The 27,160-nt window shown below is 50.9% G+C and overlaps 8 protein-coding genes across 8 annotated transcripts; 4 read left to right on the forward strand and 4 right to left on the reverse strand.

Moving 5' to 3' along the window:
* The first annotated feature begins 51 nt into the window (after nucleotides 1–51).
* On the forward strand, nucleotides 52–2,497 carry BJX68DRAFT_245285 (putative PHD finger domain protein (Ing1)). Its single transcript, XM_071041477.1, has 5 exons — nucleotides 52–603; nucleotides 665–1,347; nucleotides 1,403–1,614; nucleotides 1,663–2,217; nucleotides 2,268–2,497. The coding sequence occupies exons 1-5, from the start codon at nucleotides 208–210 to the stop codon at nucleotides 2,324–2,326; spliced, it is 1,905 nt and encodes a 634-aa protein (XP_070894686.1). The 5' UTR covers nucleotides 52–207; the 3' UTR covers nucleotides 2,327–2,497.
* Nucleotides 2,498–2,833: 336 nt separating this feature from the next.
* BJX68DRAFT_245287 (membrane morphogenesis protein VPS13) lies at nucleotides 2,834–12,833 on the reverse strand. The gene is made up of 4 exons (XM_071041478.1): nucleotides 5,288–12,833; nucleotides 3,606–5,226; nucleotides 3,139–3,555; nucleotides 2,834–3,078 (listed from the first exon to the last, which is right to left on the reverse strand). The coding sequence occupies exons 1-4, from the start codon at nucleotides 12,731–12,733 to the stop codon at nucleotides 3,038–3,040; spliced, it is 9,525 nt and encodes a 3,174-aa protein (XP_070894687.1). The 5' UTR covers nucleotides 12,734–12,833; the 3' UTR covers nucleotides 2,834–3,037.
* Nucleotides 12,834–13,470: 637 nt separating this feature from the next.
* On the forward strand, nucleotides 13,471–15,166 carry BJX68DRAFT_245291 (DUF3429 domain-containing protein). Its single transcript, XM_071041479.1, has 5 exons — nucleotides 13,471–13,642; nucleotides 13,775–14,005; nucleotides 14,065–14,109; nucleotides 14,197–14,421; nucleotides 14,479–15,166. The coding sequence occupies exons 2-5, from the start codon at nucleotides 13,787–13,789 to the stop codon at nucleotides 14,899–14,901; spliced, it is 912 nt and encodes a 303-aa protein (XP_070894688.1). The 5' UTR covers nucleotides 13,471–13,642; nucleotides 13,775–13,786; the 3' UTR covers nucleotides 14,902–15,166.
* A 257-nt stretch (nucleotides 15,167–15,423) lies between these two features.
* BJX68DRAFT_245293 (sucrase/ferredoxin-like domain-containing protein) lies at nucleotides 15,424–16,894 on the forward strand. The gene is made up of 2 exons (XM_071041480.1): nucleotides 15,424–16,011; nucleotides 16,114–16,894. Exons 1-2 carry the CDS (start codon nucleotides 15,628–15,630, stop codon nucleotides 16,825–16,827), a joined length of 1,098 nt encoding a protein of 365 aa, XP_070894689.1. The 5' UTR covers nucleotides 15,424–15,627; the 3' UTR covers nucleotides 16,828–16,894.
* Nucleotides 16,895–17,731: 837 nt separating this feature from the next.
* Nucleotides 17,732–18,265, forward strand: BJX68DRAFT_170545 (uncharacterized protein). Its single transcript, XM_071037047.1, has one exon. The coding sequence runs from the start codon at nucleotides 17,871–17,873 to the stop codon at nucleotides 18,165–18,167; it is 297 nt and encodes a 98-aa protein (XP_070894690.1). The 5' UTR covers nucleotides 17,732–17,870; the 3' UTR covers nucleotides 18,168–18,265.
* A 2,802-nt stretch (nucleotides 18,266–21,067) lies between these two features.
* Nucleotides 21,068–22,508, reverse strand: BJX68DRAFT_170562 (putative C2H2 finger domain protein). Its single transcript, XM_071037048.1, has 4 exons — nucleotides 22,364–22,508; nucleotides 22,099–22,290; nucleotides 21,966–22,045; nucleotides 21,068–21,908 (listed from the first exon to the last, which is right to left on the reverse strand). The coding sequence occupies exons 1-4, from the start codon at nucleotides 22,415–22,417 to the stop codon at nucleotides 21,293–21,295; spliced, it is 942 nt and encodes a 313-aa protein (XP_070894691.1). The 5' UTR covers nucleotides 22,418–22,508; the 3' UTR covers nucleotides 21,068–21,292.
* Nucleotides 22,509–24,132: 1,624 nt separating this feature from the next.
* BJX68DRAFT_245301 (uncharacterized protein) lies at nucleotides 24,133–25,406 on the reverse strand. Its single transcript, XM_071041481.1, has one exon. It carries the CDS (start codon nucleotides 25,199–25,201, stop codon nucleotides 24,659–24,661), a length of 543 nt encoding a protein of 180 aa, XP_070894692.1. The 5' UTR covers nucleotides 25,202–25,406; the 3' UTR covers nucleotides 24,133–24,658.
* A 1-nt stretch (nucleotide 25,407) lies between these two features.
* BJX68DRAFT_245302 (uncharacterized protein) lies at nucleotides 25,408–26,746 on the reverse strand. The gene is made up of 2 exons (XM_071041482.1): nucleotides 26,494–26,746; nucleotides 25,408–26,376 (listed from the first exon to the last, which is right to left on the reverse strand). Exon 2 carries the CDS (start codon nucleotides 26,085–26,087, stop codon nucleotides 25,863–25,865), a length of 225 nt encoding a protein of 74 aa, XP_070894693.1. The 5' UTR covers nucleotides 26,088–26,376; nucleotides 26,494–26,746; the 3' UTR covers nucleotides 25,408–25,862.
* Between the last annotated feature and the right edge of the window lie 414 nt (nucleotides 26,747–27,160).

A 27,160-nucleotide genomic window follows, 5' to 3' on the forward strand; every position in this document is an offset into this window, starting at 1 on the left:
TAACTATGAGTTTGCCTCAGGCAACAAATAAGGTCTTTCTCCGCACTGGTCGGTTTCGCTTCTGCTTTTACCCCCATCACTCGCTCAATCTCCGTCTTGGTCATTTTTGTCGTTATAATTGTTTGCGGACCTGTCACTTGCTTGCCACAATCCCCAGTCTCTTGTCTCTTGGCAGAATTTCACGTTGGACACTCTTGTCAGACGACAATGTCCGCCGTCGCTTCGTCGGCCGTCGGCTCTCAGGGTCACAATGCCCGTCAGTCGGCGCGCCAGACGAGGACAAACCCCTCGCGCACATCAAAGACTCTTGGACGCTCGTCGTTTGCCTATGGCCATGGATCAATGATGGATCAAATTTCGTCGCCTCCTGTACCCCATGGATTCTATCCTGCGCTCACCCATTTTACGGACGCTATAACCGCCCTCCCACGAGAGTTCCGACGGCACAATTCGCTGCTCAAGGAGGTTGATGCTAAAGCTTGGGCGCTGGAAGAGAATCTACTGCAGCTACTCAAGGCTTCCTCTGAATCACAGTCGGCTCCTTATCCCTCTAATCCTGCTCCTGTTATCGGAGGCGTTATCCGGGAAGATCTTTTGCCTACGGTAAGTTTCAGTTTCAGCGCAAATGTCTAACTGCGTCATACTAATATTTTGCGACTCCAAGGATATTACACGAACTCTTGAATCTCCAGAGAGTAAAAGCCGCCGCGTCCTCTTCGATCGTGTTCGACATACCCTCTCCGATCTTATGCTGACAGCCGATGAGAAAAACCATGTGATCTCCAATGCGAACGATGAACTAGACCGCCAGATAATGCGGTTGGATTCGATCTTTCCCTTCATTGCCGGCGAAATAAGCGAAGAAGCTAGACTTGGAAGTCTCAACCATTGGGCATATTCGAATCGGAATGCTCCCAAGACCACCACCAGCGAGCGTCCTCGCAGAGAGGCTGCTTCGAATAAGGATCTTGTCCATGCTCTGCAGGAGGTAGAAGCTGCTTCCCGCAGCGAAGCGAGACGGGAGGCCGTGCTTGCACGCAGGCGTCGTGCTCATGCAGACTCGGATATTGAAGAAGCGCGGGCTGCTGGCACACGGAAAGGACAGAGCCATAAAAGCCGCATTCCTGCCGACCATGGCTCTCTGGGCCACAGTCAGTCTGCGACGGGGTCATCGGGTCAAGCGAAGCGTCGCAAGGTCGAACGGCCAGCGAATGTGGAGGCTGGCGCGGCGATGGAGCGCTCTGTCAGCGGCGCAGGGGCGTCTGTGCGGGGAGGGGCCAAAGAGGCTACCGATGCAGTCAAGAAAAGACCACGAGCGCCCAATGCCAACGCAGCGGCTCGTAAGAGGTATGTCATGATTGTCATCATTCTAGTTTGAGGTGCGTTGGCTAACTGTGAGTAGAAACAACACGGGTGCATCTATAGCGGACTCGCCTGTTCTTGGTGCTTCTCCGCTAATTGGAGCTGCTACAGCTGCCACAGTCCCTCGCAGTGCAGCCAGTCCTGGCCCCGGGGTTTCGCGACCACAATCGTCTCGGGCACAACAAAATGTGACCCAGGCGAATGCTCGACAACGGCCATCGTCATCTGCTTCCAACCGAGTTCCTAGCTCCGGTATGCCTCATCAAAACACCCTTTTCTCGATCCAGCTAATATGTGCAGGTAAAATTACCGAAAACAAAGCGCCATTGAAGGAAGCACCGCCTAGGACAGAGATGGTACCACTGCCAGATAGTCATCGAGCCCCTGAGCCCGAGAGCATGGACACACTGAAGTCAGCTCCGCCCATTGGTACTCAGCGAGACGATACAGACCGGAAACCTACCGAATCCATCGAACCCTCCGACGCGCCGGTTTCGGCATCAACCGCTGCGCCTAAAGGCAGAACATCCAAGACCTCAACCCCTGTGCTTCCTTCTGCAGAGCCTGTCCAACCGCGTTCGCGGCCCACAAGGAGCACAGATAGCAGCGCACCGAAACGTACGCAGAAAAAGAACGGGGCCAATACCGTACCTGTTCTGCCGCCCCCAGCGCCGGCATCGGATGCAGAGGAATCACTCCACGAAGGAGACGACGAAGACGAGGAAGGTGAACCGCGGTACTGCTACTGTAATGAAATCAGTTTCGGCGAGATGGTTGCTTGTGACAATGATGCTTGCCCTCGCGAGTGGTTCCATCTCTCGTGTGTTGGTCTTACAAAGCCTCCTGGACGAAATGGTGAGTCCGCCCCTTCGCTCCTGGTAGAGAGCATAGCTAACGATAGACAGTTAAATGGTACTGTAACGAGTGCAAGGAGAATATGCGACGGAGTCGAAGTGGGCGGTAAATCATGCTATAAGGGTGGAAAGGTCATTATTGCTTGGTGTTTAGGGGTCGTTTTCTCTTCAGCATAATCTACGCGGATACCTTTGTTTTCAAGATCTGATAAATATCACCTATTCGGCGTCATTCGAGAGTGCGAGTACATAAAGACTAAGTAGGTGTGCTAAGCGCGTGTAGATGTGTCAGGGAGCCACGAAAGGGCGGGAATGTGCCGAAGATTCAAGGCACGGCTAGGGCATCCCTTTGAGCAGTTGATCGCGCCTTCCTCCTACGCGGTAATAGACCAGAATATTTGGAAGGAAGGTGCGACCGTTGTGCCTCTCCTGTGGGTGACTCCGTGCGCCTGCCCAATGACTACTTGAGTGCCTGCTCTGCAGTGCGCAGTATACACGACCATTCACACAAGCGCTTCACGAAGCTTTGGAGAAGGCGCTTGATAAAGGTTGCCCAAGGATCTGCCAAGGTTGATATGATGGCTTCATATTTGATTCAAGGGAGCTTTCGTTAACAATGTAAGAGCGTCATATCTATATACAACAGAATTAAAGCATACAAGAAAGTGAAAGAGATAAAGATAATAATTATATACTTGTATTTGAAAATCAAAAATGAAGGCATCATTCGGTCATGTTGAACGTGTAGTTTTTGACTTGAAGTTCCTTCCTTCCCTTTCCTTTTTTCTCTACCCAGCATAACGTCATTATAAGGCATAGGCTCATGCCCTGCTATTGTACTTCTCATTGAAGGCATTGACAGCTGTAGAGATAGTTAGTAGATGTCAATGACCAAAGAATGAGGGCCTTGATTTTGGCTTACCGATTGCGATCTGCCTGTATAGCCAGTTTCGCGCGCTCTCGTCTTGTACGGGGATGAACGGTCCGTTGGCGCCTCCCTTGAGCATGATGCTCATTCCTGTGCGCTCCTTTGAGATTGTTTGTATGTCCGTTAGACGGATGTCCCAGTCGGTCTCCAGCTTCTTGCTGCGCACGAGCATGATGCGGTCGTAGGTCAACATAACTAGCATGTCGCGTCCCGGAAGCTCGAGGTGGGCAATGTAGTCCTCGTTGAAGTACTTTCCGTCGTCGGCTGTCTTGAGCCAAAGCTGGCCGAGAGCTTCTCGTTGGGAGTATGGCCGTACGATTCCGTCCATACCGATAAAGCGCGTCAGTCGGACACGATCGAGTCCCTCCGCATCGAATACAGTGGTGGTGTTTCGTACACCTTCGGCAAGATCTGCAGAGCCGTCAGCATCATAGACAAAAAGCAACTCAGGGGTGGCATACTGGAGGCAAGGTCAAAGGCACCAATAGCTGGCTTTGTCGCCAGGCCGAGGAAACCCTTTCCAACGCCCTTGAAGAATCCTTGGATTCCTTCTTTCTCTGCTCCCTGGAGTGGATGGCGTGCGATGCCCTCAATGCCACTGACAATACTGTTTCCAAAGGCTCTACCACCCGCAGTAATACCGTAGAGTGCATGCTTTGGCCGATTGCGGGTCTTCGACATCCGCCGCTGGTCCTGGAACTCTTTGTCGAGAGTGGCAGCTGCTAACCCCTTGGACATGCTTCCCGTGAGCTTCGATATACTGTCGGAGAACCCGAACACAGTATTCTTAGCGAAGCTTCCAACTCCCTTCGCAATACCGTAGCCTAGCTCCTGAGGCCGATCCGTCATAACCAGGCCCTGGTACGGTTCGTAGAAAATGGCGGCCACACCAGAGCTTACGGTATTGAACAGGCCAACAGGATTTCCGAGGAAGTCTGCGGATCCGAGAACGACATGGATCTGGCGAAGGAATTCCTGAGTGTAATGTCTCTGTATGTTACTAGCAAGCACAGGAAAAGAAACTCGAGCATTCTCGATCATCAGAGCATTCAGTCTAACGGGTGCGTCGTTGACATTACCCATTGACATTGTCATGACATCAACAATGAACATCAAGGGGTTTGACGGTTGTAGAGTATCTTCGACATTGACACGCTCAGTTCGCATGAAGGATATGTCGAGTTGCATGGGTTGCAGATGGAGAAGCTCAAAGTAAACATCTTGACCAGCATCTTCACTCTGTGGCTCAGGAATATTCAATTCTTCTTCGCAGAGCTTGCCTTCTTCCTTCTCTGAAGAGGTAGCGCCTGATGCTTTGGTGAAATCGAGCATAGAGAAGATGAAATCCTCGTCAAGTTCAAGTGTCATCTGCTGAAGGAGTACAGTAGCATACTTGATGTAAAGGACACCATACGAGTCATCCTTCACGCGTGTAATCATAGTGTGGAAAATTGGGTGGGCTTCCATCTCCTTGCCGGTCTTTGGGACGACACTGGGGTACAGCAGCATTGGGAAGATTCCTCCATAGAGCTGGTTGTCGATCTGAATCCATTTGATTGTGGTGTTCAGAGTTTGGTAGGCCTTCGACTCCTTGAGCTTAACCTCGATATCACGGAACGTCATATAAAGAAGCTCCTTCATCTTCTGATTGATTAAGGAGATACCAATGCCTCCCAGGTGAAGTTGAGCTTTGAAGTTAACCTCAGAGTCAAATTCCTTGACCTCAAACCCGGTGCTGACACTGGACTGCGAAGCCTGCGCTCGCTGTTGCCGGTACATACTCTTGGAAGCCTTAAAGTTCGACAGAACTAAGGTTTGTGTAGGACCATCGGCGGCAATATTGATATCGATGATCTTCTGGGGCTCTCCGTACTGGGATGGAGGGATCCTCATGGGAATCAAATTTCCTATTTCAGCCAGCTTGATCCGCCTCTCTTTGCCCTTGCAGGTCAACACAAGAGACTTATTCTTTGTCGCTGGATAGTCCCATGCATACGGCATAATACTGCGGGGCGGTAAACGATAGCGGATTGGGCGCCATGTATTTGTACGATCTTCCTCGTCGTCTTCCAAGTTTGGGTTCTGGAGTGTATCAGCAAGGCTCAAAGTCTCGAATTTACAATATAGGACTCGCTGCACTTACCGTCTGGTAAAACATGAAATCCACATCACTCTCATTCCGCATAGAAAACGGCCAGTTCCGCTGCTCAAAGCTCAAGTGAACGAAAAGAGTCGCTGCTTCCATGATGACATCGACCTTGATCAGCCGTTGTCGTTGGTTCTGCCTCGCAAGCTTGACATGAACCGTTCCAATATCCGCGATATTGAAAGGCGAAGACCATTGGTTGTTCACACCAGGGAAACACAGACACAGCTGCTTCTCTCCAGCCTGGCGTAAGAAATGAAGTGGCACAAGATCCCCAGTCTTGATTTCTATGACATTCGATGAACCTGGCTCTCTTACCAAGATGTCTTCGGTGAGTTTGTTTTTCAGCACAAAGCGAGGTGCGATGGTGACAATCTTGGTCAGCTTGTATTTGCCTTCACCTTCGGCCACTGACACTCCGGCATGGTACTCGGATCTGCCATCCCTATCGGGTAGAACGACTTCAAAGGTGCTTCCGATGGCCTCGAAACTCTGCGGTTTGCTCCAAGACGAGTCGCCTATCCTGAGTATGGATCGGTTTTTTTGATCGTCTGTCGGGTACGAGTACATGTACGGAAGAACACGCCCTCTTTGCCTTGAATCAGCTTCAGCCCTTATACCTTGTCCAGCAGCTGAGCGAGCCGCTTGCAGGAAGGCTTTGCTTTGCACTTCCATAGTAAGACCAGTCCTGTTCAAAATGAGGTAGGGGCTGTAAACCGACACTCTGAATGCCCCTCCACTGTCCGGCACATTGAAGTAATGCAGTTTCAGTTTCAGCTGAAGGCCTCGTTCATCCTTCAGGGACAGTGTATGCTCTCTTCTGAAATCTTGCGCGTTGCCATTTATGATAGAGAAATCGCTTTGCTTGAACACCGTATCCTCCAAGTCAACGCTTAGCAAGAGGAGATGGGACAATTCAACCACGTGGACCGGGCTGACGCCGCCCTTTCGCAAAAAGTTTGTCCAGTCTTTTCGCGTATTCTTGTCATAGATTCGGTACTTGAAGTCGTAAGGTAGAAGATTCTGGATTTCGACGGGTGCAAAGATTCGGATGCGCATGTATGGGTATACTTTGGTAAGAGGATCTCGTGCATTGAAAGTCGCGTTTGTCTGGAAATAGAAAGGAGGAGCTTGCTGCCCGCCTTCACTGAGGCACCTGATAGTACGAGTAGGCCGGCGCATAAGGTCTTTCCAGTATAACTGTTCGTGCGACCAATCATACCCAAAGCCTTGGTCGGGTCGAATGACGAGTGAATGCATATATGAGGCCCCCACAGGCGCAGGTCGAGCATCTCCAGGAAGGATCTTCTCGATCTTGAGGAGATGGCCGTCTTGGGGGTTGAAGATACCTAGCTCCACAGGTATTTGGGTGTTGTTCTCCACGAGGAGCGGCGAACGTATGGTGATATACTTCACGTTATCGGGACCCAGCTTGACCTCGACTAGAAGTCGGTGCAAGACACCGTCCTTCTTCGGCTTCAGGTTATACAAAAGCTCACCTTCCCGGACGACCGGAATACGCCCCACGCTCTCGAAACCACTACCTTCCAGTTTGACCCCAACAAGACCAGCTTGACCTTCGGGAGCAAGTGTCTCACGCATGGACGTCGAGTCTTCGAATCGCCAAGGATACTCTTCACCATCAGCCAGTTTAGCAGCCGGTCCATCTTCGCCTTCAGCAACATCCGCCCACACATGGAGGTCAAAGCCAGTATAATTCCGGATCCGATAGGGCGCGTCTGCTCCTCTTGGCTTCGAGAGTACATCCTCGTCAGTCGAGAAGAATTTGAAAGACTTGGAGAATAAGTCTATTGTAGCTGACGTAACCGTGAGCTCCATTGTCTTGTGCGAGTAAACGTCAACGGAGAAGATATCCGGGTTAACTTCCTTCGCCATGTGGAAGCCCAACTGCCAGGGCTCGATAAGAGGCTCCCACGCCGACTTGGAGAAGTTATACACATTGACAAATGTATCAAAACTGGTATCAGCAGTAAGGGTAGATGACCAGTCGCGAGCGTCCACGTTGAATTTCTTCACACTCCAATCCAGCAACGGAAGATCGTGGAGATCGCCTATGAGGATGACACGGACGCCGTCAACTTGGGCTTTCAGCTCCTCCCGTTTGAGGAATACGGAGCGTTGATGACTGGTTTTGCGCCCAGGCATATCTGCGGCACCACTAGAACGTCGCTGTGATCGTGTGGCGGCAGTTAGAGTCCGTCCGGCAGCCGACGACTTCCTTCGTGACCTCGGACCTGAGGTACCTCTTCCTTCTGGTATTGCTTTCGCCTCACCGGTCTCAGCAGGGAGGGCTGTTCTGGCACGCATCTCAGAAGCCTTGTTAACAATCTGTATGGCCATCAAGATATCACGAAGTGAAAGGCGGAGAACCAGCGGTTCCACATGGATATCAATGGATGTAAGCGACGCGGCTTTGTCCTGCGGGCGGCTATCTATCGACAATTCAAGAGTGAAGTCATCCAGGATACGGAGCCTGCTTGTCTCAAACTTGTCCATGCGGCATAGAAACATGCCGACTTTGTTGACATGGAGAGTCGAAACATTTTGGTGCGAGAAAAGGACTTCCTTTGCTCCTAGAACTATTGCCTCGGTGTGTGGGATGGCAGGGTTGGCGATTGTAATAATCTGGGCATCAACCAGGCTCACCCTGAATGACACTGTCATCTGGTTGGGTGTAGTTGTGGTAGGCTCCTCTTCTGGCGAAGGAGAGAGTAAAGACGTGTCGGTGCTTTCCGCCATACTGGACCTGGGTTCCTCCTCCTCAGGCGAGTCGTCAGCTTCGTCCTCTTCGACCGGCTCATTTGTTGCAAAGACTGAATTGGCGAAGCTCTGTAGGGCAAGCAAGTAGTCTAAAGCAAGTATAATCCGGGGGCTATCGATAGTCAACATCGCAATGAGGTGCTTTTCTGGTCCCGGGCTCATAGAAACACGCGCCATGAATTGCTGCTTGACATCATTGTTGATGAGCGACATGATCTTTCTAAACTTGTTAGTGTCCTGCTTCCGACTATCTCGAATAGAGAACGAATGGATCAAAAGTTCCGACTCCATCGAACCGTCAGTCAGCATACGCAATTTGACCCGAGTGTCATTAAGTGAGAACTTGGACAGGCTGGAGTCATCGAGACTGCCAATTGGCGCGTCATCTTTCCCTAGGATGAGTTCCAAGCCCACACTATCCGCCTTGAATATCATGTCAAGCCGCACCCATGTGTCCTGTCTAGCAGCGGGGTCGTCGGATTTAGCGGTTTGCTGGCGCGTATGCTGAACAGTGCTGCTAGGTTGCAACTCCCTTCCAGTTTCTGTGAGGGAAGATGGAAGAGCCTCCATGGCCTCTAATTCCTGCTGCTCAGAATCAGTCGCGAAGGCGCTAGGTGCCGTCCGGGAAATGTCCAGAAGGAACTTGAGTTGTTTTTGTGATACACGGAGATTGATAGGTGACATTGTCCCTTCGATTTCCATATCCGGACGGGGGTTATCTTGCTGATGCTCGAGGTAGCAGATGCTAAAGTCCAAATTGACCTTCTGGATCATTTCGAGCTCCTCAACTGCACCTCCCTCATAGTGGAACTTGGAAGTCAAGCGGATATTGCGAATCCCAGAGGATATTACATTCACAGCCGGACTATCCTTTTGCTCCTCGAGGGGCACGAAAGTATTCTTAGCATAAATCTCACCAAGATGAGCAGTTATCGTATCATAAGGACGATCTTCTTTCATAGTACCAGGGAACACCAAGATCGGTGTCATAACCACCACGTCAAAGCGCATCCGAGATGCATTCTCCTGTAGTTGGCTTGCCTGGTTGGCTGCGGCTCGTCGGGCAGCATTGAAAATGGCTTGCATCTTGCCAAATTTGACCAGGAAGTTGATTATCTTCCGGTAAGGCTCTTCCAGGAAGTTGATTTTGATCGAACCAGACCTCAGGAAGACCTCCGAGTCATATCCAGGATAACTCGAGCTTTCGGGATCGAATGTCTCGTACTTGAAGTCGGCGAAGTTGTCACCCTCGATGGTCAGGAGCCTTCGGAGATCAGAGGTCTCTCGCGCCCCCGTATTGACATCGTCTACTAATGTCAAGCTTCCGATACGCGACTGTATTACCATAGTCCGGCCGACCAAGAAGATACCGACGTCAGCTGTATTTAGACTAAGTGTGGCAAGTCTGACACCGTCATTGTTGAGGATCAGAGCAATACTCTTCATGTCAGCCTTGATGCGAATTTTGCCTGGTTGCTGTAGTTGCTGTCCGGCATCGTTAGCATCCTCGAGGGCACGGTCTGCCTGGGTTTCTTGATCGGGCGTTTGTTGCGGGTTTGTGAATGTCAAAAGAACGAAATCCAACAATGTCAGAAGGGTCTTCCTCGTGACAACAAGATTGATGGTTGAAACAGAAATGTCTAGATTCATTGCCACGCCCTCGTACGTTGAGTGAAATTCTGGGGACTCGGGCTTCACTCGAACGAACTTGAGGTAGAAGAGGTCTTTGTCGTCATCTGCATCGAACCCTGTGGACGATATAATCTTCTTGAACTCTGGAACTGGGTTTTCTTCAATGTAGTCGTCCACACTGAGAGACTTGAGGATTACTTCAGCCACCATGTCATAGGGTCGCATATAGAAGTCCAATGCAAATCCTTCGGCAACAAGTTCCACCAGCAGCTGCTCCCGTAAATGATCGTTCGGGTCAGAGCGGAACAAAGAGCCACGAAGGCAGCCAACAGTAAACTTGAACTCAAAGTCACGGCGATGGATATCAGGCAACTTATCAGGACTTTTACTGACTTGTTCGCTGTCTGACTCGTCCTCTGACTCGTCGTCAACAACCGGGAGCTCTCGCAGCGCGATAGGATTGAAAGAAGATGATCTAGCTCGAGTATTACTCATTGCCACATCCTGCGTATTATCAGGGGACTTGGTCGTTAAGTCTCCATCTTCGGAGCGTGGAATGGCGATATCGATCAGCTTCATTAAGCCTTTGTATTTTGTGTCGGAAATGGACGCGTGAAGCTCCGGAAGATGGCCAGATATCCGTGTTCGAGTGAGCTCAGTAAGTTTGGGGACGATGCACATTTCCAAGACAAAGTCCACATTTATGCGGTCAATAATGTGCAGGTTTCTTGACTCGACGTTCGGTCCAAGCTGAGTTTTGGTGGTCTCAATCCCAGGTCCAATAAGTACTTGCGTGGAGTCAAGTTTTATCAAAAACCTGTCGTATAGCAGGTGCTCCAGTTCTTTATAGTCTCCGGTGTCGTACTGTCGCTTTTGCTTCGCTTGAAGGTCCTTCATGGTCTGCCTATCGACCAATTCACTGTTCACACTGACATGACCAGCATCAACGATCAAGCAAAGGGAGCTCTCATGAGTGATACTTTCAGGGACGATAATTAGAGGTGCGTGGATATCAAACTGTACGTCAACCTTCTTGTGTTCCTCCAAAGCAAACTCCAGGCCAGCTCGGGTTTGCTGTCGAATCCCTTCGACGGTGGCACCTGCTGTGTCCAAGATAGCCCCGATGGATTCCATATGTCGCTCAGGCGGCTTGAAGAATCTCACAAACTCAACAACAAACGTAGGGTTGTAAATAACCTCGATACTCTTGAGTTTGACCTTGACCACTGAGTCAGCATCACTCTCGAGAGGGTTCTTTTCAAGTTGCAGGTGGAACAAGCTATCCTCGTCCAAGTCATCGGTACCATCCTCTGCGTCATTGAACTCTTCACTGCTGGAGATTTGTGACAAACGGTTCTTCGGTTCCGGAAGGGAATCCTTGACCTTCACGATTTGTGGGTAAAGACTGCCTTCGGTTGTTCCATCATAGACTCTCAAGCCCCCAAGATCGAGATCCACAAAGAAAGAATCTGGACGTTGCATTGCCTTGGCTCGGAAATTATCGAATACTAGCTTCATGACCTCGTTCGCTCTTCCATGAGGGCTGCGTATCAGGGTTAAACTACCAGCTTTGAGGCCAGCATTGACTTGAAGTTTGACCCACTCCCTGGGAACGTCGACGCTCTCTGAGATGGCTTTCTTCTCGTCCCAGTCAATGGCGCTGTACAGCTCTTGTCGTTGCTCTTCAGTCATGGCAGTTTCTTCCGAATCCTCCTTCTTAGAACCCCATATCCACTCGGACCAAGTTTGCTGCCGCACGGGTTTCTGCACGCCCACATTCTCCTTCCGCAGCTGATTCCTTGCCAGAGACCTCCAGAATCGAATATCCTCATAGCTGAGTTTCCTTTCGAGTTGATCAAAATGTTCTGCGTCTTGCACTGACAAAGTTTCCTCGCGCTTTTTCTTCTTGAAGAGGTTAATGTATGCAATACGGTCGTCTCTCCTCTCTTTAATGTATTCCCAAGTCCAGCGCCTATTGCGATCGTGGATCTTGCTCAGAACCGCCTCTCCGGCGTATCTGAACCAAGCGCGAGGGTCTTCCTTCGGTCGAGACTTTGGTTGCAGTTTCTTGTACTCCTGGTGACGAATAAAACAGTGGAAAAGATCGACAAGCATCAATGCGTCCCGGTATTGTTCATCGTCCAGAACAAATCCAATCTCGTCGAACAATAGACGTGCATTGACAGCCGGTCGGTCGTGTTTTCCGCTTTTGTCCATCTCCAAGCCAGCGCGTCCACTAACGGGTCGAAGTATGAACTGATTACCATCATCACTGTCGATTCCAGACCTTAACTTCTCCAACAACTCAGCATGTTCGATCCCTTGCGCCTCCGCGCCCACATCAGAGCCTCGGCCAGTGCCTAGGAGTTGAGCATCCGTGTTCCAGTAGACGGAAAGGGCACCTAGAATCGCCAGCTTATGTGTCGTGTCGGATGTTGACTGGATGAAGGTTGGCTTCCACTCCGAGTCCGTACTAACGGCACTGAGCTCCTTCAGGGTCAATCCGGCTGCGAAAGGGTGTCCCGGAGAAGCTATTGAGTCCTCATAGCGGAAGTGCACGTTCTTGATAGAAATCTGGAGGTTGTCGATCACGGCCGTGACAAGGCTTTGAGTAAAACTCTGGTTACGGCGCTGTTCTTCATGGCTCATTCCTTCTGAATTGCGCTCTCTCAGAATCTCTGCGCTCTCGATCTTATCCATCTTTATCGCCTGTAGCCGTCTTTCCTCCTCCTCCGGGTCGTAATTTACGTCTTCCTTCGGCGCAGCGAGCAGGAATACATCTTCGATGTCAACCTTGACCGGTTTTCCTCGCAGATTTGACCAAGGTATTGACAATGTGAGCTCTCCAACATGTCCTTCAACAACGTTGAGGGGTAGGTGCAGCTGATCGAGCGCTTCACGTCGCAACTCGAGATTCCGAAGCTTCACATCTCCAGACCATATACCGATATTCAGCTGCTTCGCATCAAAATTCTTGACGTATATGCCCAGAAACCGGTTGAGCAGGTTAGCGACCACGCCTTCCAACATGGCAGCGAACTGCGGCCGTGTCCCGGGCCGGGATAACTAATCTGAAGGTTTCGATCAAGCGCCGACGCGGGCAATGTGTTCAAACGAGGGCACCGAGCTAATTGTGAAATAAGACGTCCGTTAGTCTGGTTTTGGCAAATAGGTACTAGATAGGTCTAGACCAGCGAAGAGGGGTATCGGCGAATGAGAAACTCAGATAAGGATAGCTAAAGTTAAAAGATCAGAGGGAAGATACCTAGGCGCACATGGGAGAGGTCTTCTTTCACTTGCGACTATTCAAGGAAGACCCATCCACGAGCTGGAGGTTTTGAGACGCATGCACGCGATTACCGAGGCGGACGGGCTTTAGGCTGCTCCCAGCCGCAGTAAGACGCTAGAAAGGACGAGGCCGTTGGGATTCAAGAAGAGGTATCTATATCTGGCAAGCGGAAGAAAACAGGGAGCGAGATATGGACCAGTTACTCTGTAGTCAGGAAAAATTTGTGTTCAAAATAGAGACAAAGCTACTAAGTAACTATGATGATGCTGTGCTACAAAGCAGGTGTGCCTGGGAAACTAAACTCGTGACTGGCAGAAAAGGGGGCCAGCAGCAAAGAGTGACGTCGACGCAGCTTCACCCGCCTTTCCTTGGTTGCCCGCTTTGCTTTGAGGAGCCTGAATAAGGTTAGAGCAAAAGGGCAGCAGACCTAAGATCCCATGCTGAGTCACGATTCCGGAGCGGGCTGTTGCGGAAGAATAGCTGCCTGAAATTTCCGACAGCTATCGGGGAACGTGCGAAGCTGGCTTACCTCGATTACCCTAGAGAACGTTCAACTTCATTATTCCGTTGGCTTCAATTGCTTCAAGATCGTTTGCTGTTCAACTTCGAAAATCTCCGCTCTTCCAGGTTCGATCTCTACCAGCTTCACGGTGAGTAAGTTGACTGCTAACCCTCGAAATCTACCACCCTTCCTTATCCGCTCAATTGGCGCGAAACCCGTCCAGCAAATCCCATCCGGACGTTCCCATGCCGCTGCTAACAAGATTCCGGTGAAAATCTAGCTGCCGACGACAATGCTATACAGACACACCGCTGCCCGCTCTGTCCTCAGGGCCATCTCGAGCTCCAATGCCTCCGTGGCCCGCTCATCGCTGGTGAACAATGTGTTCAAGGCCCAGTTGACCTCTTCCGCTCGCTATCCCACCCGCCCGACCGTGTCGCCGAGCATGGCTCTTGCTACTCGCAAGCCTGTCACAACCGCCCTTGTCCGATACGCCTCTAGCTCTCACAAGGTGGGAAATGCATAGAACTGATGGGTTGTGGCCAATTGCTGATCTAAGTTGCACTGCAGAGCGATGAGGATATTGATGTCATGGCCGGTATCAAGGGTGATGCAGTACGTATATATCTCATGCTTTGCCGGGAGCTATTGGACCATCGCGCGTCTTTGCGCTTTCGCTAACCAAACATCTACCTCGAGTAGAAAGTCATCAAGGAGACCTTCAGCCTTGCGGATGTGCCCAAGGATGCTCTGTACCTCGGCATGGCCGGTGTGATCCCATACCTGGTTACCTCTCTGGAAACCGTGTACCTGGCTTACGAAATCAACCACGCCAACGTTCACGGTGATGGGCTCATCTTCTCCGGCCAGAGCGCTGAACTTATGCTACACACGCTCGAGCCGATCCAGGTTGGATACGGTGCTGTGGTAAGTACGCCCGAGCTCCAGCTCGCAGAAGCCGAGAACTGATCAGTCGTCATGAAGATCCTCTCCTTCCTCGGAGCTGTGCACTGGGGTCTCGAGTGGGCTGGGTACGGCGGCCGTTACGGCTACAGGCGCTACGCCGCCGGTATTGTGGCCCCCGCTGTTGCCTGGCCTACTCTGATGCTCCCCGTTGAGTACGCCCTCATCTCCCAATTCCTCGCCTTCACCTTCCTCTACTACAACGATGCCCGTGCCGCTGTTCAGGGCCGCGCCCCTCACTGGTACGGCATGTACCGCTTCGTCCTGACCTTCATCGTCGGGGCCAGCATCGTGGCCACCCTGATTGGTCGTGAGCAGATCTCTGGCCTTGTTGCCAAGGACCACAACATCTCCGAGAAGATCAGCGCCCTGCTCTACCTCCAGAAGAAGGAGAAGGAGGAGGCTGCTGAGCGCCGCAAGGCCGAGCAGGAGGAGTCCGAGTAGTCGCTTACCCCAGAAGGCAATTGATGGTGCGGATATTGGATAGATGGTAGAGGCGTGGCTGTTGATACCGGTCAGCAAAGGTGTGACAGTATAAAGATGTCGTTCCTGTCCTTTTTCTTTGTCATACTCCAGTTCCTTGTAGATTACGTGCGGAATCAACGATCCAGTCTAACCTGGTGCTTTCTTTTGTTTGTGAATCAGTTCCGGTAGTAGAAAAGGCGGACGGACTGCTGCTCCATCTCGGAGATATATAAAATGGTCGGGCTACACCTCACCGGGGGACCTTGCTGGTCGTCACGCATGACCGCTCTGTTCTAAGATCTAAATACCAAAATCACCGAAAGCCGGAGCAATGAACTCACAATTCAGCCCCTCGAATGCTAGGATAGCTCGGACATAACTGCCCACCGGAGTCGAATGCAAAGCTCGGATTTGCCCACCTTGGCACCACCGCACGGTCTCACTCTCCAACTCTGGAAACTCGGTTCTGATTGATAAGATCCGATCATTCTCACATCATCCTTCCAAATTCCCCTCCACACTTCCGAAACTCCTTTTCACATATCGAAACTTGATTCCCCATTGCCCCTCATTTGCTCTCCTGGGAAAAGTCTACCCAGTTATAATTTGAGTTTTTATAACCAGCGCGCTTGGAACCCGAAACTGCGCAACAACGAAGAGCGAATTGAAAAAGGTATACATATATATACTAAGGTATAAATAACAATGCAGTCATTCCTCCGACGCGGCGCGTCGCTCTTTTCGCCCTCGCCCTCGCCCTCGCCCTCTCCTTCCACCGCATCGAACCTGAAGCCCGCGATACTCAGCTCGGAGGACTTTTCGAAGGCGCCTACGGCTGATACACTCTTTTCGAAGACTAACCCTTCTGAAGATGGAGAGGAATGTCTGCACGACTGCGCGACGTGTACGATCAAATACCCTGCCAAGTTTGATGTGGACCAGGAAGATGAGCTTTACGGGCATGTGAATGGCTGGTCAACGCATTTACTTGTCGCAACGGGCAAGACAGACTGGGTGAGGGATGTTGCCGACGAAGAGGGCAGTGTCATGGAGGCTATTGATCGAGGCGGGGTTTTGCCGGGCAATGGGGTTAGTAGTCGCGCTTCCCCCGAGCTGGATGCTACATACATACGTACAAAGATGCGGATAGGCTAATGTTGGGACTCTACGTTGCTTGGAGGTGCTGGTTAGAAATTGAAGCTGTCCGCGAGTAATATGCCCGTGCCGGATGAGTACCATCATCATGAGAAGGGGCAGCAACCAACTACTGTGCTCCTCCTGCCGAGCTTCACGACTATTGAGCATGTTACGCCAGCGCTGGTGCCGGATCTGATCCGCGGATTTGTTGATCCTGCTGTGACTAACACCACACCGTTAAGTGTACCGCCAGCGCCTGTCGAGAGGAAGGATACTGAAGGAGCACCGGAAACAAAAATCATGACGCCGCTGCGGTCGCGTCCGTGCCCGCACGCGGCCGTCATTCTTCTCTGCTCGCAGAAGACGCGCGACGCAAGGTGCGGTCAGTCTGCGCCGCTACTGAGGCGGGAGTTTGACCGACACCTGCGTCCGCTGGGTCTGCACCGCGACCTGGACGATGAGCGCCCTGGTGGCGTGGGAATATATTTCATCAGCCATGTCGGAGGACACAAGTACGCGGCGAATGTCATTGTGTACCGAAGAAGGGACTTTGACTGGTACAAATCAGCAGAGAAGCGGACGGGAGATGAAGGCGAAGAAGCTTATGCTGCGGACGAGGGCGCCGCGCAGTGTATCTGGCTGGCGCGCGTGAGACCAGAAGACTGTGAGAATATTGTCCGGTATACGGTCTTGCAAGGGAAGGTTGTCAAACCGGGCACACAGCTTCGAGGAGGATTTGACCGGGAACGAGGGCTGATCAGCTGGTAAAACGTCATCAGAACAAGCCTCAACTAGATATAGAGCAAAATATAGGAGTCTGTCTTCAACGCACAAATCATTGTTCCAGCGCTGGTCATGTTATCTGCTCACCTGCTCTGCTCCATAATCCTTCCTTCCTGCGTCCGAAAAACATCCTCAACCCTTGATCTAGGCGTTATCTTATTTCACTCGGTTATCGACGGACAATGGCGCCTATCTCCTTTCAAACCAATCGGACTTGCAGAGTCATCCGGAGTGTACGTAGACAGCCTGCAAGATAATCAGCCTCATAAAATCCAGCTTTCATCAGGTCAGCAATGCGACTCACCTCTCATCATGTCTATCGGAGTTCCGTGCCCAGTAGATTCTCGTACAAGGCATGCAAGAGGGTGCCCTCTCTATGATTTGTCGACGAAGCATACAGCAAGCGCAAGCTCGAGTTATATCACCAGTGGACTCCTCTGAAGCTCGATCCTGGGCGGGATATATCGCGAAAACGCGATTGATGGATACCATCGGCGGATGTATCAAACTTTTGAGGCCGCGATGCATTGCTCAAGGATCGTCACAGCTGAGCTGAGGTAATCCCACCCATCCTGCTTCCTGCTCACGAAGCTCTAGACCCTTCAAGTTGTTATTCTTCTTGTATTTTGAAAATTGGGCAACAATGTCAAGAAACAATGCAAAAATACAATAATATTGAAGGCGGAACGAAGCGATCCTGCCCGATTAGTAATTACCTAATGCTGTACTGTGGAGAAAGGCATGGGGGATGGACAAAATTCGCGGAGGAGCAAGAGCTTCGACGAGCAAGCAGCATGTGGGGGCACTTGCTTTTTCAGCCACCCCCGAGGAGAAACACAGCATCATGCAATATGACGACTGGGGCGCTTTCAGCGTTCCTATTCCTAACGTTGAACGTGTTGAACGTGTTGAACGTGTCGAGCGTGAAGGTTTGGACTGGGAGTGGTTGGAGAAACCAGCCGAAGGGGGCTACCGAGTGCGCCACAGTAAGACGACCCCAGTTGACTGCTTTGGTCCCTTAGTGTTGGATGTCAAATGAAGTCAACTGCTTAGAAATGCTGTACATACGGAGAAAAAAAGCCTCGTTGACCCCAACGAGGCTACGAAGGAGTATTGATGTGAGTTACGAGGCGAGGCGCCTAACTGATCGCCATCACCACAGGAAACAGAAGCCAAGCGGCAAAACCTTAAGGCGTTGCTTGCCAATGCTTGGAGAGCTCGAAACCCAGTTTGATGGTCAACCCAAAGAAAGACGACGGGAAGCATTGACCAAATCCCGTTGTTGCCGTTCCCGGGGTCGATTCCCCCACGCACCGAGAACCTGAATCATTCAACCACACAACGGAACACTGTTCATCATCTTGATACCTCTGTAGTCCTTCGTGGACTCTCCCTCTCTCTTCACAATCCAGGACAGCCTTCCCGTATCCCGAGTGGCAGATCCCACTTGAGAGGTCGAATTTTGTCAACTAATTTCCCGGCCCCACGAGGCTCCCACAAGCCAACCTCTCGACCGAGATCATGCGAGATAACAGTCATCTGGGTTACGAGTTTTCCAGACTACGTACTAGTCGAAACTCGAAAGCTAACCCAGCCATGAGGGCGGAGACGAGTCAAAGCCGCCGGGTGTGCATTTCTGACATTTTTAGCTTCTTGCCAATCAAAGCTCGAGCGAAGTGGACCAACAGTCTTGCCGCAGTCATCGTGCCTTAGCTGGATGCCGCTACGATAATTTCTTTTTCCAGAGACCTCCTGGTCTGGGAGCTCCTGTCACATCTGAGCTATGAAAATGGTCGCATCATGCTTCCAAGGTCCATCAGTGTGTCTGCCGCTACCCCCCTGGCAAGGCGCGTCTCCTTGCCGGTTGTCGTGGTTGACCAAGGCTTTGTGCTTATCAGAGTTGAGCGCTGTGGCTTCTTGCCGTCCCCTCAAATTCCCTCTAACCCCGCATAATCTTTCAAGCTAGGAGCTAGCTCCCTCGATCCCGCGCGAGATGAGTAAAAGTCCAGACCCCATATCTCAAATCGGATACTACTAGCGGACAGGATCTAGGGACAAAAACGTCCATCTCGACGATGGTGTTGTTCCTCGTTTCAGGACTATCCTAATACTTCGGAGATGAGAGTAAATCAAATGGCCCATTTTTGATTTGGCATGGGCTGTCACCTGGAAAGTTTAATGCTTGCGTATCCGTGCCTTCTCCCCGATAGGAGATTCAAAGCGAAAGAGCAACAAACATGTGGGTTGACAATTGGAGCAGAGGGAGCTAGCTCCACAATAGACGACCAGCGCGGCAATTAGTGGAATGGGTCACTACTCCTGGAGATTCGGCGAAGAGGAGCCAGAGGACATTATTGATATCTCCCCATCTCCTGATTCCTGAATACGTAGTAATACCTTCTAATTACTTCGTGCTCCAGGATGGAACTTCCAAGCCCCTGGGCACCGCTTCAAGACAGGGATCAACCCAGCAGCTCTGCCATCCGACCCGTCCCCCAAAATCGAACGAAAGAAGCGATCATTGGCGTACCTGCCCCACTGTCTGATACATGAAATCTCTCACCCGAAGTATCCATCCTTCGATTATTTCTCTCCTGGCCCCTTGGTGATGAATAGATGCTAGTTGGTGCATACTTTTTGTCCGACGCCTCTGACTCGCCCCTGCCTTGGTTTTCGAACATCGCATCACGCACTAATTGCTGCTCCACAATTAGAAGTCAATCAGGGCAGTCTAGTCCGCAAGCGCCAGGAATCGGTCATAGCATCCAACGCCAATCCATCAGATCCCGGGAAAGGGGTGTGCTATTCGAGACGAGAATGCCATTGACAATGATCACCCCTTCTTTCTTTTTCGACCTTTCCCATTCCTGCTCGATCTCCCCCGGAATATATATCCAAGACGCACTGGTGGATCGTGACCTCGTAACTAACATTCCAATCACCAGGACTTTTTGCTAACAGTCCAGCCCTCCCTTCGCGAAGGCTGAAGCTGCAGTTGGTCACGGTGCCAATAATACCGCCACTCCACTCGCTAACGACGACTGTCCGCTCTTCAGGCAGAAGTGAAATAATGAGGCATACTACATGATTTGGGGCATACTTCCCCTTCCCACATGGAGTAACGAGGTACAGCCGATCCCAAGCCACCCCCGGGGATGATTCGCAGGGGCACTGGCCCGGAGGCGGCGACACAGTGCCACAAAATTCGCGTACATATGTACGCTGTGGCAGACATACTCGAGGAGGCGCAGGTGAGGCGTTCCGAAGAATCTCGGGATGTGACATCCAGCACCGCTGACACGGCCATCGACCTTGGCGGGTCTCGAAGCAAGTGAACCTTGAGCGGGTCTGCCTTCGAGAAGTGTACCGCCAGTCCGAGTGGCCTTTGCATGGGTTTCTCAACAATAATGAGTTGCCTGTGACTCGGTGACTTGTTGTCTTGACAAGTTAAAAAGCTGCGAAAGGTGAAAAAAAAGAAGTGGGGGATCTTTTCGAACCCAAATTGGCGCGCTTCTCAAACTGTTCCCACAACCTGTCGATCCTTGGCTGACGTCGTAACGAAGTTCTCTCGGGTACGTACTACGATTTCTGGCGTACGGTAGGAGCCGGACGTTGAATTCTGATTATTATTGTTTTCCTGTTATCCAATTTTTTACGTGCGAGGGAAGAGAGCTGGAAAAAAAGTTAAGGAGAATCTCACTTTGGCAGGATATTGGCAACGCCGCGCCAAGCCCTTGACATGATCGACCTTCCTGTCCGTTTACATACTACGGAGTAGTCGATACTTGATTTCTAGGGCCTTAGGCAATCTCGAAAACCTGGTGGGACACTTCACTACCCAGTGCCCAGCGCCAAGGAGGGTGTGGAAATCGGCATTATTCGTTCGTCCGCGCTGGATATATAGCCGCCACACACGACTGACTAATTTACTATCATATGCGCCAGGCTCTTGACTTTGGCTGGGCATGCGGTAGACTAAGCCTTGGGACGCCTCCCACATGAATCGCCTCCGTTGACGTTCCAAATCCCGCAGATGCCGATTTCCCGACGTTCACCGAGGGAAAAGAAACTGTGGGAGAGGCGAAGGCCGGAGCTTCATTGGACTGTTGATTCAATAATTTGACTAAAAGACAAGGTTGTATAGTATCAAAGTATGAAAATACACCGGATGACAGAAACGCCTCTCCACTGCGATTTAGATCCAAATAGAGTGGCGAATAGTAACGAACATAAACCAATATCGAAAGTGTGGAGATTAGAACAGGCTGGCTCAAACAAGGCTGGTATAATAATAAAAGTAAGAGATCCAAAGTTGATTTCAAGCTTCTGAAGGCAGTCGTCATAACGTAGCGCTGAGGTCTGAAAGTGCGAGAATTTCCATATTTGCCTTTGCGAGAGAACCCTATCTTCCCATCGCGACCCTTTTTTTTAGGCCTAGGGCTAATGCGTCTTAGCCCAGACCAAGGTAGCTCCAATCCTTTCCCTCGTCCTGGCCTAACAATCGCTCAGCAGGTTCCTTGTAGTCTTGGTAGTTCGGCGTGTACGAAACCATATTGACAGGCGGAGCGTATGTCGGCTGCTGATACTGCAGGCGGTTTTGTTCGTGGTGTTGGTGTTGTTGTTGTTGTTGCTGGTGTGGCTGGTGGTGGTGTTGGTGTTGAAGTTGTTGTTGGAGCTGCTGCTGTTGAAGTTGTTGTTGCTGGTGATGATGATGATGATGATGATGCTGCTGCTGCTGCTGTTGCATAAGCAGATATTGCTGATGACTTATATTAACCGACGAGGTCACTGGGATAGTATGTGCAACAATTGGCGGCTGCTCTTGGACGGCAATCGGAGCCATTGGTAGATTTTGATGGGGATAGAATTCGTGTACCGGAGCTGGGTTATTGGGGTAGTACGCTGGTTGGACAACCATGAACTGTTCGCTAGGTAGAACGGTGGTACCAGCAATGGGGGAAGTGGCCGAATGTTCTGAATCTGTTTCTTCTGAGGGCGTCTGGACCACCGATCCTGGTGGATGGATGCGGTTCTGATGTTTCGTGAGAGTAGTCTTGCGACAAAAGCTTTGAGACATATTAGACACCCCAGGTTCATTAGGTAGTCAGTCACTTGGAGGTTACCTTCTGTCGCATGTAGGCTCTTGGCATATGTACGGCCGTTTCCCTGAATGGACTCGGCGATGACGAGCTAGACTTGAAGACTGGGGAAGCTGTTAGCATCGTCTGTGATAAGATAGAAGGGCGTGGGTCATACATCGGAAAATGCCTTATTACACTCTGCATAGTCGCAAACATGAGGCTTCTCGCCCGTATGAGTCCGTATGTGTACAGTCAGCGCACTTCGTTGAATGAAACTCTTCTGGCAGTCTTCATGAGTACACTGGTACGGTCGCTCGTTGGTGTGTATCCGGTGGTGTCGGCAGAGGTCTGATTTGCGGTTGAAGGACTAGATGTTGCCGGTTAGTAAAACGGCGCGGCAATACCGACGGATAATCAGGAATTGACTAAAATTTAATTACCTTTCCACAGTCTTTCCAGGGACACTCAAAGCCACGTCCGCTACCAGGAGCCATGGCGAAGAAGTTTTTAGAAAATGGCAGGATAGAAAAAGATGAGGATAGTGGGGACGGTACTGAGACAGCGATATTGGAGGATAAAAGTAAAAGGGGACGAGACACCGCGATAGAAGATCCGAGTCTCGATAAGAGTAGGTGGCAAGAGGAATACGAAGAGAGAGACAAAGTGAGAGGGAGAGAATGTATCGAGGGGAGGGGGGCAAATCAACGGCCGCAAGAGTTGCAGAAGAGAGAAAGTCGATGCGAAGACAACAGGTGAGCGCCGGCCGTAGGGGTGCGAAGAAGGCGAGAAGAGGTCGTAAGGGAGGAGAGAGAAAGCCACAGGAAAAAGGAAGCACAAAAGGATCTGGAGAGGTGACAAGGACAAGGTTATCACAGAAAACTTAAGTCCAGGATGTGGTGTTTGGGGGGGTTCTGGACATGGGCGATGGCAAGCAAAGCTCGAGGAATGATGGATCGACAGGTGTGAATGGTGGTGCTGCTAATGGTGAGGCTGGAACACAATAATATATGAAGGTTTCGCCGGTGCTAACTGGAGATGAGGAGCAGAGGATTATTATAGAAACGGATAATAATATGGGATAATATATAGTAAATAAGATGGCCAAGGGCTGCAATTCGGCGGCGGTGATATCGCAGGGCAAGAGTTGATGGGGAGAGCCCGAAGCAGAGAGATGCCAGTGGCAGGTATAAGTTAGAGGCAAGAGAGGGGAAGACAACAAGATTTTCTCGCAGGCCAACAGATGAAAGGCATATGCCGTGTATTTCAAAGCTGCAAGAAAGTGCCTCAGTCTGTCTCGTCGCCGTCAGAAGCAAGCCTGCCGACTACTTAAGTCACTTGTCAGTGGTGACTTGGTGGTGAGCAGAGGTGAGATCCTCAGGCAGGATAGACTCGATCAGTAACCCAAGTCGGCCTAGTCGTCATTTGGCTCCTCCCTTGACCCTGGGTTAGTCGTACCTGGGCAGTCTTGCGAGACAGGTGGAGTCTGGGAGGAAAAAAGGAAAGAAATGGAAATTAGATGGTAATAACAGGAGGTAAGCTAGTGTGTAAATTACCGAGTAAAACTCGAGAAGGCAAATTATATTAATAATTTATACAGTGAACATTGGATCAAACCGAAGAAAACCGCAGCGTGAGAACAGCAGGAGGGGGGTGGTGGACTGACTAACGCCCAGCGAAAACGCCGATGATTATTTAGTGAAGGACGGTCGATTAGCGCAGAAGGCTAAACGCTAGGCACAGATTGGCCTATCCTCGATCCGGGACCAGGAGGCTCGGCAGCGCGCTCCTATCTTGCAATCCTCCAAACTGACAGCTGGGCTCTGGGAGTCTGGGACCGTCTTTGGAGTGTTGGGGAGAGTTCCAGTGGGACGTGCCCGGGGTAGACGGAAAGACTAAGGGAGAGGCCGAGTTGTACCACTGCTCAATCTCCTTTGCAAGACTAGCGGGGCAGCACCTGCACTATCGAACTAGGTACCAGCTCCCACCAGTCACCGGCCACGTCCGGTGGCAGGAGGGGAACACCAATTCCCCACCATCCTGCAGTGCCTGGCCAGACTTCACAGCTCAACAGACGCTCGACTGTCGCGAGCCCAATCAGCGCCCAGTGAGACCCGATGCTGGAGGCCTTGGCCCAGTGGCTCTAACCCGGGGATGGCTTAGTCTCCTGCGCCGTGCAACATTGGAAACTGCCAGCCAGGCAGCCTTCCAGACTGACAGAAAATGGGTTACAGGACGCTTCAACTGCCTCGGAAAATTACGCATCAATGTTCTGCTCTTCCTATGGTCACTGGTGAGGTTGGGTCCGAAGACATCGATCTCTTGGGAGTCTTGTCGTGTCGAATGTCCAGTGCTTTACTACGAGTTTGTACCGCCAAACGATTAGCTTTTCGATGACAGGAGCGTCACCTTCTGGACGATTTCCCAGCCCAATGCTACGGTGTCGGGACCAACAAAGGCAACAATTCCACACAATAGGAAGAAAGACTGAAAGAAAAAGAAAGCAGTCAAACTTCCCAAATCGTCGGGTTGAACTTGAAAGACACGGGAGGCACAAGAAGCAAACAAACTGATCAAGCCCTCGACTTTTCTGGAATGCAAACCCTGGGCGGCAGGTTGCCTTGTTAAATCTGAGACTCCAGCAGTCAAGGTGACTTGACGGCGCATCCGCGAACATAAACCCCAGCTGTTTCAGGGATGTCCTGTCCGAAGTGTCTCTGAACTGTCTCGTCGTTTGGTCAAGAAAACAGGGTCCGATGCCCCTTATAGGCGAGGAACTTAATGTCGCGGATAGACCGGGTCCTCAAGTCTAGACTCCGGCAATTTCGACACCCAAAGGACGTTCTTTGTTCGTCTTCCAAGGCCGGAGCAGAGATTCCCGCAAGTTGTGCGACCCTCAATTTCTCCAGCTGCTGCCGCCGGTCCTTCAGGCTTCTCTTCAACCTGCGCTTCGTCTTGCGACTCGGAAGAAGAAATCGCAGCCGCATCGCGGTTATAGAGATAACCGTGGCCTGCGCCGTTTTAGCTGAGGCTGCCGGGGATCTCTCCCGACCCCGGACTTGAACCCAATCGTACTGGTAATTGGTTCGAATCGGCCTATCGCTTCCGTTGATGTGGCTAAGATTCGAGCAAGTGGACTCCGAGTTGGAATACAGCCCCTCAAACTCGCCGGTGGCGGCAAAGGAAGACCAGACCAAGTCTACCAGCGCCATGCCTTGATGCATTCCCACGTGGCTGGGTTTCGAATCTACATAATCCGTATCTACATAGTCTGATACCATCGGAGTATAGCCGGACACTCGGGGAGAAGTAGTATCTCAACGCCAGGCGGCTTCGCAACCCACTTTCCGCGCCTTTCCAATCATCCTTCAGGTGCATTGCTAATAGCACTTCCGTCATCAGCGGGAGACAAGCTCACGCTAATCCAGACCGGCTTATAAAAATAGCCGTCTTATCCAATAGTATGTTATCTTATCTGCATCTGTGGCCCAGTGCACCTTTACACTGCCTCCCTGCTCCCCTTTGTTACCGCACATCCAATCTTCGAAAAGGAGCATCATTTGCCAGACCTGCGAAAAGTTACGAGGCACTGAGCCCCGAGGAGTACTTCCAACGCGTTCCCGTCATCCAATTTGCAGCTTTCATCGCTCCCAGAGGACTGCTGGTGCCCGTCGATCTCAATCTTCTTGGTGGTGTGCGAATTAAAAGCTCACGCTCGTCAACATTTCAGCAGTCATGACTATACTAGCCCGCCAGCTTTGCTACTCGAGTACATTGCTAAATACCGAACAGACAAAACCTGTGAAGCGGCGGGTGCACCCGTCACAGTAAATCACGAAGCTTTTCGTTAAGGGCCATCACTCCAATCTCGATAGATCACTGACTCGGACACATCGCCCTAATGCTTACGAATGATACTCTTACTTCAAAAAAAAAATGTACTCAGTCGTCCTCGGTTTTTTTTGTGAATTGAAGTAGTATCCCACACAGCATCACAGGCGTGAAATACGAAATCGACAAATGGACGAACAACAAGAATGATTTGACTATATTCCCCTCCGGGCCATCCGGCAATCCAAGTTTTGATATGTTCATGTCAATCCTGATCACTTCTCTTGCTCTTCTTTTCCCTCTGTTCTCTTGCTTCTCTGCAGTTGCACGTTTCATCTGCCACTACTGTGCCAAGTAGAGCGGCTCCAAGGTCAAGATCAGGCTGATCAGCAGACCCAAAAAGAAAATACCAGCCAGAACAGGGAAACTATATCACTTACTTCTATTAACCATTGGATATCATCAACGTTCCCCAAAAGCCACACATACGTACTCCAGAGTAGGACGCTAGCGTTGCCACATGGAAGACCGAAAAGAGGTACACGGACCAGCGACGATCAGTGACGAGGATTTTAGGCCCAAAATCCAAAATATTCTGCATAGTACCATCTTCCCTATCATCACACTACACACGAGTTAATCGGTCAGTCTGGTTTCGATAGTCATTTCTCAAGCTGAGATATTCAAGCAGAAAATAGACGACACCAACATAGTCTCGGCGCGCCACCAACATTATCCTGACCTTCACACTACAGACGAGGCTATTTCGTCTTGTCCCACACTGTCCGTTGCATTGGAACACGCGTTCATTTGAAAATTTGGGGCGACTCAGCCAGTTCAGCGACAGATTCTCATCCGTCAAATGAGAGATCAGCGTCAATGTTGGTCTTTACCGTCTCTTCCGTGCAATGGACGCCACACTTTTTTCCAGACCTGGGTTGTGATCCTCGGGGCTTGCGAGTTTGGAGCTGGGGGAAGAGCTCATGGACGGTTTGTCAGTTGGTTATCTACTGACATCCTGACAAAGCCGGACTTGGACTAACTCCGAAGCTCATCGACCCGCAGGATGGTCCAAGAGAAGATTGCCTTTCGTGCTCGTCAACGGAAGTGGACATGACAATGTGACACGGGCAACGTTGACGGATCAAGTCATAGCAATTTTGAGTTCGAAGCGATTCCAGAACTCAAACCCAGGAACCTGGTTATTGGCCCTGTCAACCAACCGAGGTGGGAAGCATTATGCGCCGACTCACACGCAAGGACTTTGTATGAGTCCAAGACGAGCCGCTCGTGTTGCGGCGTTTTCCCGAGCACTGAGAGGACTCTCGCCTCGAGGCACGACTCTTGCTCCTTCAGGACTCCAGGGCTTTCTTCATCCATAGCCATTGGTCAAGTGAACGTGAAAGTAT

Source organism: Aspergillus pseudodeflectus (assembly GCF_044049435.1).
Source record: "Aspergillus pseudodeflectus strain CBS 756.74 chromosome Unknown BJX68scaffold_56, whole genome shotgun sequence".
Lineage (NCBI taxonomy): Eukaryota > Fungi > Ascomycota > Eurotiomycetes > Eurotiales > Aspergillaceae > Aspergillus > Aspergillus pseudodeflectus.